General features: G+C 37.2%; 1 protein-coding gene across 4 annotated transcripts in view; it reads left to right on the top strand.

Moving 5' to 3' along the window:
- The window catches only part of PLD1 (phospholipase D1, phosphatidylcholine-specific), a 220,151-nt gene that overhangs the window by 116,483 nt on the left and 89,819 nt on the right, over positions 1 to 13,849 (top strand). For all 4 annotated transcript variants that reach the window (XM_005860878.2, XM_005860877.2, XM_005860880.2 and 1 more), the window contains 3 exons: positions 4,309 to 4,367; positions 5,629 to 5,721; positions 12,682 to 12,834. In XM_005860878.2, the coding sequence (XP_005860940.1) occupies positions 4,309 to 4,367; positions 5,629 to 5,721; positions 12,682 to 12,834 (305 nt within the window). The remainder of the gene's footprint in view (positions 1 to 4,308; positions 4,368 to 5,628; positions 5,722 to 12,681; positions 12,835 to 13,849) is intronic.

A 13,849-nucleotide genomic window follows, 5' to 3' on the forward strand; every position in this document is an offset into this window, starting at 1 on the left:
AATTAATATTTGACAAAGGAGGCAAGAACATACAATGGAGTCAAGGCAGTCTCTTCAATAAATGGAGCTGGGAAATTTGGCCAGACACATGCAAAAAAAAAAAATGAAACTAGACCACCAACTTAAACCATGCACAAAAATAAACTCAAAATGGATAAAGGACTTAAACATAAGACAGGAAACCATAAAAATATTATAGGAATCCACAGGCAACAAAATTTCAGATATATGCCAAAGCAATATCTTCACTGATACAGCTCCTAGGGCATTGGAAACTAAAGAGAAAATAAATAAATGGGACTACATCCATATTTGCCAATGATATCCTGATAAGGGTTTAATCTCCAACATTTATAGAGAACTCACACAACTTAACAAAAGGAAGACAAACAACCCAAATAAAGTCCAATTTGTAAAAAAAATTTTAAATTTTTTAAAAATTGTTTTAAGTATAACTTATACAATTTCGAACAGGATTCCTTTTGTGTCCTGAATTGTATTGGTGTTGGCTGCATTACCAAACCCACTAACTGGGCATTTTTATTAACAACTGGAAAATGCTTATTTTTCCAGGGAATTTAAAGGAGAAGTCATTGGAAACAATACATGTACTTTTTCCTAACTGATGGTTAGAATCTAGAAATGGAACAAAGTGAATAATTTCCAAGAGAAGGGTGGTAAGCTGATAAAGTGTTATTACTAACTTCAAGTTAATCATCAGACTCCTGTAACTTAGATTCCTTATCTCCAAGGTGGTGATTAGCTTGAAATCACCACCTTGGAGGTAAGGAATCTGAGAATAAACATCTCACAGATCATTATAACACTGAGCTCATCTCTCCCTTTCTTTTTAAGATGAATACATTTAGCTTGAGGAGAAGAGTGGGTAAAATTGATAAAGTTACACTGTGATGTTTCCATTCCAACAGAGAAAAGCTGTATTGATTTAAACAGCAATATTTGCAAATTAGTGGAAATGTCATTCTCATGAATGAGTCTTAGAGTTGGGAGAGGCTGGAGGCTTGGTGGAGCCTCTCTGTTCCCGCCACAGATTAGCTGTCTTCTCTTCTTTCCAGAGCTGTTATTTTACCTGGAAGGTACCCTTTTCAGGAGTGATTGAGCTCACTTCCCACCCTTACTACAAGGGCACTGTCCAACCCCACGCTTTTGTCTTCATTACCTCTGAGAATGTCCCACTTGGCCACTCTCTTAAATTTTGTTGCCACAGGAATAAAGGGAGGGGCCTCTGAACACCCCCATTCTCTTTTAATATAAAGACAAGGTAGAAAAGCAGCGTGTGTGTGATTGCTAAGTCATTCCCAGGGTTTGTTGTTACCCTGGGGGTTTGTTTCTTGTCCTTTGGCATGGGAACTCTTTGCTTCTCTGTTTCCCTAACATGCTTTTTTCAAGTTACTTAGAGGGAAAAAATATATTGATTAGTACATTATTCAAGAGATCAATAAGCCTTATGAACTATTGTCAGGCTAAATTAATGATTAAATTCTTTTTAAAAATATTTTTATTGATTTCAGAGAATGGAGAGGGAGAGAGAGCTAGAAACATCAACGATGAGAGAGAATCATTGATTGGCTGCCTCCTGCAAACCCCACACCGGAGATGAGCCTGAAACCTGAGCATATGCCCCAACTGGCAATCGAACCTTGACCTCCTGGTTCATAGGTCAGCACTCAACCATTGAGCCACACTCAGCAGGCAATGATTAAATTCTCACTCACTTGCCCAAATGGAGAATGGAAGTCTTATCACTGAAAATACCCTGAGAAGTTTGGACAACACAATCTTTGTTAAATTTCAGATTGTATTATTGAGGTGTGCTTCTAAATTGATCTTGTCACATTTACTTTCAATCTGATAAATCTGTATTAGAATATTTATTGCCAGATATTTTCCCTTTTCTCTACAATATGGCTAGGTCTTCCTCGAAATCACTCTTTAGTCAAATTTTACTAAGCCATTAGGATAATTTAAAATTTTACAATAATGGACAACTTGTATTGTATTGCTAATGTATAATTTTAAATTTAGATGAAATTCTTTACATTTGGCAATTTTGTTGTGATATTGTAAAGTTATGATTTCTGAATTATTTAAAAAACATGTTTTTGTCAACTATTTGATGATAAGAACTATATGAATAAGGAACTATCTAGGTTTTAGATACCATAAGAGGTTTTCTTGATATTTGCTTTCATTTCCTATTCTTCCATTCAACTGTTCTATGACTTCACATAAATTAATCACACCTCTGTGGTAGTTTCTTCCCGTGTAAACTGGGAATGACACTTTCTCTCTGCTCCCTAGAGATAAGTAGATCTGTGGCTTAGGGTTTTAAAACTTTTGGATTCTGTGACTCAGAGCTGCAGTGTCACTTCTAATATGTGTTACTACATTTTCCAGTTAGTAAGCATTTCCACAAATCAGATTAAAAATGCATGGTAAAGACCTTGACTATTAAAATACTTACAAGGTTAATATTAGATAGTTCCAATCACATGTACAAAGTTTAAAGGAAAGCTGTTATGTTTCATGTTATTAATTCCATTTACAAGCTCCGATTGAATATTATTTTCTCCGCGATGTCATATCAGCCAGGAAGCAGTCACCCTGTCTCTATAACTCTCTAAAGACTTTCACATGTAACTGTTATGGTTCTTCCCACAGAACTTTGTGTATGTGGAGTGTTTTCCATGTCTGGTCTCCTCTCTGCTTCCTGATGCCAGGAGCATGTATTTTTTTGCCTTTGATTTTTCTAGTAAGGCTGTTATTGACATGATCAAAGACTATTGGCAGATCTGGGCTTACTGTGGCCACTTCTGTAAATTGGGAGCAAAATAATGTTAAACTCTAGGTGTTTCAAGGAGTATACAAGGTAAAACTACTGCACGTGCTAAGAATTACATAATATTCATTGGTTTTCCCCTCTGTGCCTCCACATTTTCATCTAGTACTCAGTTAGAATAAAGTTGCTCAATTTGAGTAAAATAAATGTTGAATGACATTTTGCATTGGCAGCTTAGTTGTAAGGATACTGACTGGTCTGACCTGACTCCGAACACCTCTTGCTAATTTTGTGATCTTGAACAGTTTCTTTAACTTCTCCAAATCAGAGGATGATAAATTGTGGCCCATGGACCAAATCCAGTCCACTGCTGGTTTTCGTATGGTTCGTGAGATAAGAATCGTTTTTACATTTTTAAAAATTGAAAAAAGTAAAAAAGAATAATATTTCATGACATAAAATTATATTAAATTCATAGTTTAGTATGCATAAAGAAAGTGTTAATAGAATACAGTTATGCTTATTCATTTATGTATTATCTATGGCTGCTTTCATGCTACAGTAGTTTAACTATATGGTTCATGAAGCCTAAAATATTTACTGTCTGACTCTTTGCAGAGAAAGTTTGCCTATTCTTGTTCTAAACCTCAATTTCCTCTTCTGTACAATAGGACAAATAGTACCTATTTCAGGGAGGTTTGAGATAATGTGTGAAAAATTCTTTGTACAGGGTCAATGATATTAAATACTCAGTAAATGTTAGCCATTGATGTTATTATAATATTTATAGTTTTTAATCATCTCATAATTTGTTTAGTGAAGGTGGATCAAAAATTCTCTCCCATTATACTCACTAAAATTGATTATTTTATATTATAATTACTTAAATTTTTAATTAAATTTTTATATTTTTATTAATTATTTAATTTTGTTACATTTCTATTAGAATATTTTGGTATTTCTGATGTTCAAAGACCTACCCAACATACCCTCAACCAACTTTGCCATTTAATTTTCAGTTACTTTCCTTTATCTGACTATCTCTAGCTCAGCTGTACATCCAATGACCTTTTCCCACTTTTCCACTTCTGTATCCCCTTCATCTTCCATTTCCACATGCCAGATCTAATCCATCTTCCAAATCTGGTACCAGCATCACTCCCTTCACAGAATTCCTTTATTATTTGTATGTACACTATGCCACACAATCTCCCTTCCCCAACAACAGCAACAAAAACAAACACAAAAGAATTTGGGAGGAAATTCATTCTCCAGGACCTATGTGAGCATTTTATTTCTACATAGTAGAGCACACATCACTTTCTTGCTTGTGTTTTAATTATGCATATACTTCTTATCTGGACTCTTTCAGGAAAATACTATTGTTATTGATCTGTGTAGTCAGTACAATACCCCAGATGTGTTTGCACATTGAAGTACCTAACGTGTTTTTTTAAATGCATAAATTTTTCTTTCCTTCTGACTTTTGGATTTTTGGCTCTTTTCAGACAGAATTCCTTGATATAAGCCAGCTGTCTTTCATTCATGATTTGGGACCAAAGGGCATGTAAGTTCCTGTGTTGGATCTTTAAAGAGAAGTATGAATATTGATGAGTATTATTAACATTTGATTTATCGGCATGCCAGGATGATGGAACTCATCTGGTTTTACTGGTAGCTTCTCCCCATCAGAGGCAGAGCAACTGAGGGGATCTATTTAGGCAAAACGGAATATCTTGTTACATTAAACAAAGGTAGCAATTGCTCTACCCTCTTTCTTATGTGCTTATAGCACCAATTTTCTATAATCCCACAGTTGCCCTGTTTAATACAGGTAACAAATATGATGTGGGAGAATGTATTAAAAATCAAACATACTATATTATATATTTGAAAATCTCTAAGACAGTAGATCTTAAATGTTATCATCATAAGAAAATAATTATAACTGTGAAACAATAGATGCTAGCTAGACTTATTGTGGTGAACAATCACTTTACATTATATACAAATATCAAATCACTGTACTGTATACCTAAAACTAATATACTGTCAATAATGTCTCAATATAATGTTATATGTGAATATCTCAATTTTTAAAAAATCAAATATACAAGATTCCCTTCTTCTAATCCTATCTAATAATAGACAAAGATTTAAATTGACCGTACCTCCACTACACTTCCCATTGGCTAATCAGCGAGATATGCAAATTAACTGCCAACAAAGATGGCAGTTAATTTGCATACATAGGCGCGAAGCGGCAGAGTGAAGACTGAAGGTGGCTCCAGCTGTCGGAGCTGCGAGAGGCTTGAAGGCGCCTTCGGCCGCCAGAGCCGTGAGAGGCTTGAAGGCGCCTCCAGCCAGAGCAAAGGCCTGGGTCCCGGGTGCCAGAGGAAAACCAGTGCCGGCAGCCAGGGTAAGGGAAGGCCTATTACATGAATCTTTTCATGCAACAGGCCTCTGGTCACTTATAAAAGTTAGCTGCTTATCACTCATTTTCATGACTAAAAATAATACTGTGTAAACGGTATGTTATGTAACAAGACTGAAATTTACTTAATTATTCTTTTCCTTCACAATATGGGAGCTTGGTATGATAAAGAGCTGAACTTTTTTAAGTGAAGATCATTGTTAGTGGAGTGCTGTAAGGATGAGCTGCTAGGACTCATCCTAGCAGATAGGGTTTGAGCTGTCTGAAGTGGGAGAGAACAGGCAGGAAAGTCGAGAGAATGAAACAGTTTATTTAGTCCCAAGTTGCAAGGTTGTCTCAGCTAAGAGTGAGCTGGAAATTTGAAGATGATGGGTTACCTTGATGTCTCTTTCAGAGAAGGCATGATAATGAAAAGATCCGGAGGACACAGGATACCTGGCTTGAATTGCTGTGGTCAGGGAAGAGCCTGCTACCGGTGGTCAAGAAGGTAGGACTTAGGAGTTTTGTGTATATTTTTTTTAATAAACTGGATATTTGGGGAATTTTTACATACTAGTTTTAAATTAAATTATAAATCAGTTATAAATCCTTTGAAAGTCATAACAGAGAAAATTTTAAGTTCCAAGTTTCAATATTTCCTAATATCAAACTATACTATAAGGCCATAATAATCAAAACAGCATGGTACTGGCATATAATCATACGTATAGATCAATGGAACAGAATAAAGAGCCCAGAAATAAATCCACACCTTTATGGTCAATTAATATTCTACAAAGGAGGCAAAAAATATACAATGGGGTAAAGATAGACTATACATTCAATAAATGGTGATGGGAAAATTGTACAGATATGTACAAAAAAAAATAAAACTAGATCACCATCACCTTCTTACACCATACACAAGAATAAACTCAAAATGAGTTAAAGACTTAAATATAAGACTCAAAACCATACAAATCCTAAAAGAAAATATAGGCAGTAAAATCTTGGACAAATATTTCTTGTAGCAATATTTTTTCTGATATGTCTCCTCAGGCAAGAAAAAAATAAACAAATAAACAAAAGAAAAAATAAACAAATGGGACTACATCAAACTGAAAAGTGTTTGCACAGCAAAGGAAACAATTAACAAAATGAAAAAAAAAAAACACCACTGAATGGGAGAACATATTCTCCAATGATACATTTGATAAGGAGTTAATATCCAAAATTTGTAACGAACTTATAAAACTGAACACTAAAAAAAAAAAATCCAATTTAAAAAATGAGCAAAGAACCTGAATAGACACTACTCCAAAGAGGACACACAGATGGCCACTAGACATATGAAAAGATGCTCAACACCACTAATCATGATAGAAATGCAAATTAAAACCATGAGATATCACTTCAGATCTGTCAGAATGTTTACCATCAATAAATCAACAAACAACAAGTGTTGGTGAGCATGCAGAGAAAAGGGAACCCCCATGCACTCTTGGTGGGAATGCAGATTGGTACAGTCACTGTGGAAAACACTATGGAGTTACCTCAAAAAAATTAAAAATGGAACTGCCGTTTGACCCAGACATTCCATTTCTGGGAATATATCCAAAGAAACTCAACACACTAATTCGAAAGAACCACCACGTTCATTGCAGCATTATTTACAATTGCCAAGCTCTGGAAATAGCCCAAGTGCCACCAGTAGATGAGTGGTTAAAAAAGCTGTGGCACATTTACACAATAGAATACTACACAGCTATAAAAATAGAAGGAAATCTTACCTTTTGCAACAGCATTGATGGACCTCGGGAGTATTATGCTAAATGAAACAAGCCAGTCAGAGAAAGACAAATACCATCTGATTTCACTTACATGTGGAATCCAATGAACAAAATAAACAAACTAACTAAATAGAAACAGATTCATGGATACAGAGAACAAATTGACAGTTGTTAGAGGGGTAAGGGCTTGGGGGGGTGCTGGATAAAAAAGGTAAAGGGAGTAAGCAAAAAAAAAAAAACAAAAACAAAAAAAAAACAACCCAAAATTCATAGACACAGATAATAGTGTGGTGATTACCAGAGGGAAAGGAGTATAGTGGGAGATGGAAGAGGGTAAATGGTGGATAAATGGTGATGGAAGAAGATTTGACTTTGGGTGGTAAACACACATTATAATATACAGTTGATGTATTATAGATTTGTACACCTGAAACCTATATAATTTTATTAACCAATGTTACCCCAATAAATTCACTTAAAAATATGGCCAATATCAAGTGTTAACAAAGATGGAGAAAAATTAGAACCTTCAGACATCGCTGGTGGAAATGTAAAATGGTTCAGCCACGTTGGGAAACAGTTCCTCAAAATATTAATTAGAGTTGCCATATGCCCCAGCATTTCTACTCCTATGTGTTCACCCAAGACAATTGAAAAATATGTCTATATCAAAACTGTACATGACTGTACATAGCAGCATTATCCAGAAGAGCCAAAAAGTGAAAACAACCCAAATGTCTATCAATTGATGAATGCTTAAATAAAATGTGGTATTATAATACAGTAGGTTATTATTCAGCTATAAAAAGTAATGAAGTCTACTAATGGGTATGGGATTTCTTTCTGGGTTGATGAAAATATCTGGAATTAGATGGCCATGATGGTTGCAAACTTTGGGAATACATTAAAAACCACTGAATTGTATATACCTTTGATATGTGAATTATATCTGAAAAACATTTTTAAACTTTTAATAAAAAAGAATGAAGTACTGATGCATGCTATATCATGAAGCAACCTTGAAAATGTTGCAACAATAACTTACTGGGATTTTGAAAAAAATACAAGAAATACATGCTATTTTTAACCTTGAAAAAGATATGAGCTCATGTGTAAATATGAAATTGAGCTGTGTTTGTGTTAAAAAATATATATATATAAACTTAAAACTGGGATCTGTCTTTAAACATTAAGATACAGTGCCAACAAAAAATATTAAATTGGGCTTTAATTTGGGGGGGGGTTTGAAAGGATCAAAAAAATTAGAAGGAAAAGATGGAAAGCTCAGATTAAAGAAATTTCAGTGTTATAAAAAGAACAGTTTTACTACAATAAAAAAGGAAATAACACACTATAAAATATTTTCTTTCAAATAAACTCTGGCACCTACATAAAGCTCTTTTAGATGGAATAGCCAGGGAAGGCCTACCTGTGGAAGAACATCTAAGCAGAGGGCTGACCGACAAAAGGGGTCATGCATGGGAGGATCTGGAAGAAACAACTTCGAAGCAGAGGAATAGTGACTGCAGGAGCCCGAAGTAGAACAAGATTGTCAGGCTGAGGAACAGCCAGACACAGGTGGTGGGAGAGAACAGTGGGAAATGAAGCTGAAGAGGTGATGGCTGCTCATGTCCGCCCACCTGCATTTTAATGCCGCAGCAGTGGCAGCACAGGCAGGAGGCATCTTGTTGGAACACACCATCATCTCACCTGGTTTAGATCAAGAATATTCACGAAAGTTCAGATTTACTGGTGCTGGGAACTGTGCGAAACAACGTATGTGAATCATCTCAGTTAATCTGCACAGACACAGGAGCAGGGCATTGCTGTTACCCGCCTTTTATAGACTTAGGCTCAGTTGGCCAAGTTCGCACAATCAGGCAGTTGGCAGAGCCGGAACTGGAGCTCAGGGAGGCTGACTTGAAGGCAGGTGCTTAATCCCTGCGCAGCCGGTGCTGACTCCCAAAAGGCTGGTTGATGGATTACTTTTGTGTTACAAATCCTCTCGTTAAGAAATATAAATAAATCTATTAACAGAAGAACAAAAGAGAGAGAGGAAAGAAACCAGAAGAGTTTTAATGAATGGTGTAATTAAGAAAAGCTCCAAATAAAGGCCAGGAGTCAGTTTACCCTGATAGATAATGACTGTTAAAAAGAACAAACGACCCTAGCTGGTTTGGCTCAGTGGATACAGCATTGGCTTGTGGACTGAAGGGTCCTGGGTTCGATTCCAGTCAAGGGCACATGCCCAGGTTTCGGGGTTGATCCCCAGTAGAGGGCATGCAGGAGGCAGCTGATCAGTGATTCTCTCTCATCATTGATGTTTCTAACTCTCTCTTCCTCTCTGCAATCAATAAAACTATGTTTAAAAAAAAAACAAAGAAACAGCTTATCATTGTCAAAACAGAAACCATTATCTTTTGTGTTCAGCTTTCAAAAACCCAGCTGTCACTACTAAACAATTCCATATTTCTAGGCAGCCACATCTTGAAGGGAGTCACCATTGACATAGATACCACATGAATGGCACCTCGTAGAGTTGAGCAGTGCTCTCCTGTCACATTTCTGTTGCCCAACAAGGCTGTTTGTAGCCTATTCAGAACCTGTGTGCAAATTAGAGAAAAGTGCCCCCTGCTGCAGGATGATGCGGCCAACACCAGTGCCCGCCTTCAGTGGGCATCCTTGTGCAGGGCACTGCACAGTGGTACCTGGTGGCCTGTTCCCGAGGACATGTTTTGCAGCCCTTGGCCCTGGTGGTTAAGCCACGACTGTGCTCTCAGGAGCATTTCTGAGATTTGCTCTGTCATGGGAGCTGGTTCACCTGGATATGGCGTCATTCCACTGTCGTCCCACACTGTTGTCTCTGGTGTGGAGGGCTGGCCAGACTGGCTGTCATGCCATTCCAGTATCACAAGTCTGGTATGTTTGACTTTCTTCTCAGATCGGAAAGCCTGCCAGCTGTGGTTGTCAACGCCTGTCAGCAACAGAGTAAGCCAGGTCTTGGCCTGCACCGCATGTCTGTTCTCTAGCTTGCTTCAAAGTCAAGCTGCGAGAAAGTTCAGCAGATAAAGAAGGAACTTTACCAGATATACGATCCATCTCCTCTCTTTTAGCCTTAACTGAGCTTTATCCGTCGGCAGCCACACGTCTGGACTTACTCAGCCATGGCCATCAGAATCACTGAGTTACCGTTTGATATCATGACCTTGGCATTCACATTGAGCAGTGTTGAGAAATCTTATAAAAATGCATAATTTCTGCATTTGCTGAAAATTATTGAGATTATTATCTATTACATTGTTCAGTTGCCTTGTGTTCAGGTCTCAAATGAGAAACTTTCTTTGGGATTTAGCTTTTTGGGTGCAAGACTCCTTTATTTCTTTAACTTATTCATTTGATAAGAAAAACCAGGAAACCCTGGTGTGCCATCACCATAATTATACTAGCACTGTGGTTAGGTGTTTGCTTTCTGTGACCTTGATTTTTCCCCTTTTTTTAGAAAACAATATCACATGTATGTCCTTTACTGTAAATTATCCACAGTCCATCCCACCCAGTTTTACGGAGAGGGAGGCAGCCGACATATTAAAAAAGCAAATGAATGAAATGAACTGTGTGGAAATCAATGTATATTTGTATACATAGAATCCCACATTATAAAGCCACTAAAACATAATGTGGTTAGCAATTTCAGTAAAGATTTATTGTAGATTTCTTTCAAATTCTGAGTTTCCACATGACATTTATAATATTACTTAATTTATGTGCAGGTGTTCTGGCCTTACTTAACCCATCATGTGCTGCACTTTGCCTAATATGTGATACAATATAACTTGTTACTTTATTCAGTTATATGTTGAATCATTTGGTCACTCCTGCGTGCAGCAGGACAAAGTTGTCATTTGTTTTTATTTGATGTCCATCCCATTCTCTCTGTCTTGCTCTTTCCACTCTCAGTGCCATGCGTATCATCTGCATCCTTACTAAGCAGAGTGGCCCTAACATAGGCAACCCCTCTGAGCTCGTTAGACATACAGAATCTCAGGCCCCGCCCCAGACCTCCTGAATCTGAATCTGCATTTTGAGAGGATCCCCAGGTGCTGCATATCCACAGGAAAGTGTAAGAAGAGCTGTTCTGTGTTATTACAGTAGCTTCCTCACTGCCACACCACATCCCTCTTTCTCCTTCATACCTTTTTTTTTTTTTTTTAAACAGTGCCAATGATATTATTGTCCTATGGCCTTGGCAGGACAGTAGGATTCCCTTATTTAATAAACATCTTGATGTTTGTGTTAAATACAAATTGTTAGGCGTTTTTAATGGATCTTTGGTGGGGCCTTGGACTCTATTATTTTTAACAAAAATCTGAAGAGAGTCTGATGAGCAGGCACGTTTAGAGAGCACTGGTTCCCTGAGATAAAATCAGCCTCTTAGCATGGCCCCCAGACGCTCCGCAGTGCGGCTTTTGCCCATGTTCCCTTCCGACTCTCTCTGAGACCCTGGCCTCAGCAAACTGTCTCCCAACACATGCAGCATCTCCACAGCTCAGGGCCCTGCCAGCTCTTACCTCCCTCCCTGTGGGATGGACACTGTGACTACCAACTTCGGGCTCTCCGTGACAGGTCCTTCCTGGCCTCGCACAGACTCCGCCTCTTTGGGAGAACGCCACTCCTGTGCCCTTAGTCGGGACTAAGGACTCCTCCTCCCACCTATCACTGTTTGCTTTTCTCTTCTGATACCTGTCCCATTCAGCCTAGAATTATGGTTGCTTGTGCCCCATGGGCCTAGTAAGATCCTTTAAAAGATGTATGATTTATCTTTGTGCTGTTTCTACCTCTACTCTAACTCCTTCTTTGTCATTGTACTTTTCTATTATGAAGCTCTTAAACATATATTGAATTGAATGGAAATATGCTTTTGAGAGATCATGTCCCATTGAACATCATTTAATAATGGCCCCTAAAAATCGCAAATAATTTGAAATGAGCAACAGAATATGCAGAGTATTGGGTGCTTACTAGATTTCTTAAAAGGAGGATTATACTTACTGAGAAACTTATTTGCCTCTTCTATGATAGTTTCTTTTAGCAAACACCAACACATTCCATTCTCCCAACATCTGGGGCTCCCGCTGTACCTCCTGCAAACACTTCCTCCCCTTGCCAGGCCTCTTCAACCTTAGTGTTTAAAAAGCTAGTGAATTACTTTGAATTGCTTGGTGCCAGCACTTCTTAGAAAAACATAATAGAAAGGTTTTGGATTGTGTTTTTTGTTGTTTCATTGTGGTTTTTATTTTTCCCTTTTTTTAATTTAATTTAATTTATTAGTATTATTATTTTTTTAACAATATACAAAATAAATCAGTCTGTATGCGGTCTCCACTTTCGGTCCTCGGGTATCAGGGTTCTCTCCTGCGAGCTTTCCATTGATTATCCAAGAAGTTTTCCTGTATTTTAGCTGTAATACCAGTTAGTTCCTGGGAGCATGTCCATGCAGCATCCACTTACTCTGCCATATTTAATCCTTCTCATTGTGGTTTTTAAAAACTGAATCCCCAGTGTAAACATAAAATTGTCTACTGCCTGCGAGTGTATTTACTTCAGACTTGTCATATACTTTGTTCTTTTTGTCTCAGTAATTCAGTACAACTTTAAAAATGCGTATTATCTCCTCCCAGGTGGTTGATAGTGAAAGATTCCTTTTTACTGTACATGAAGCCAGACAATGGAGCCATCGCATTCGTCCTGCTGGTGGATAAAGAATTCAGAATTAAGGTGGGAAAGAAGGAGACAGACACGAAATATGGACTCCGAATTGATAACCTTTCAAGGTAGAAATTTCAACTATTTTTAAAAGAGTAAATATTTGTTAGTAAAAAAAAAATACATTTTTACCAAAATATCTTAAAAACAAAGTCTTTCTCCCAACCTTAAATAAAGGAAGTAAAATAATTTAAATGTTTGAAAATTTTCATTTAGAACTTATCTTCAATTAAAAGTAATGAAACCACTTTTTCCTTAAATCAATATGTAAGAAGACCCTATGTCAACAGTTAGAATAAACTATCTTGTGTTGACATATGCCTATTTTAATGAAATTGACTACTCAATAATAACATTTTGCCGAATGGATAAATTAAGGAATGATAGACTGATAGATAGTTCACATTTTGAAAAAAAGATAAAATTTTACTTTATGAATTGACATCCTTTAACAAAACACAATGATTTGATTTAGAAAAATTCTGTTGACACACAGATTTTTAAGAAACATACCTTGAAAGGATACTCAAATGTACATTTATCATAGATTTTATTAGTGAGTATGTGTGTATTGATGCGTATGTTTTTTCCTGGAATATTGTAGTTCTTTCTCTCTATATACACTTGTTTCCATAAAGTTCAGCCTCATGTATACGGATATACATACATTTCTGTCTTTACTCAGATCGACTGGCGTAGAGATACAGATACTCTTACTAACATACATTTGCATGTGTGTGAGTATGTGTAAAAGATTTGCAAGTTCCTTATCTCTTTTGACAATGGAAGGTTCAGGATTGGTTATTGCAAATGCCAAGGTGGTGCCATGAAACCTTCTTCCTGTACAGTTTCTGTTTTGGGGAGGGCCATAGGCATCAGGCCACAGTTCCCACTGGTCCCAGGGGTCTGGAATATGCCCTTTTGCTTGGTTTTGGTGAACTCCGAGTAGGGAAGGAATTACTCTCCTAAAGTACAATCAGGATGTTTCCAGAAGCTGGGGAAATGGACATTAGGCACTACAAAGGGAAATGACCTCCACAGGAGCCAGCAACTAAGTAACACAGAGGCACAGGTCCTCGCCTT

Source organism: Myotis brandtii, unplaced genomic scaffold, assembly GCF_000412655.1.
Source record: "Myotis brandtii unplaced genomic scaffold, ASM41265v1 scaffold1423, whole genome shotgun sequence".
NCBI lineage: Eukaryota > Metazoa > Chordata > Mammalia > Chiroptera > Vespertilionidae > Myotis > Myotis brandtii.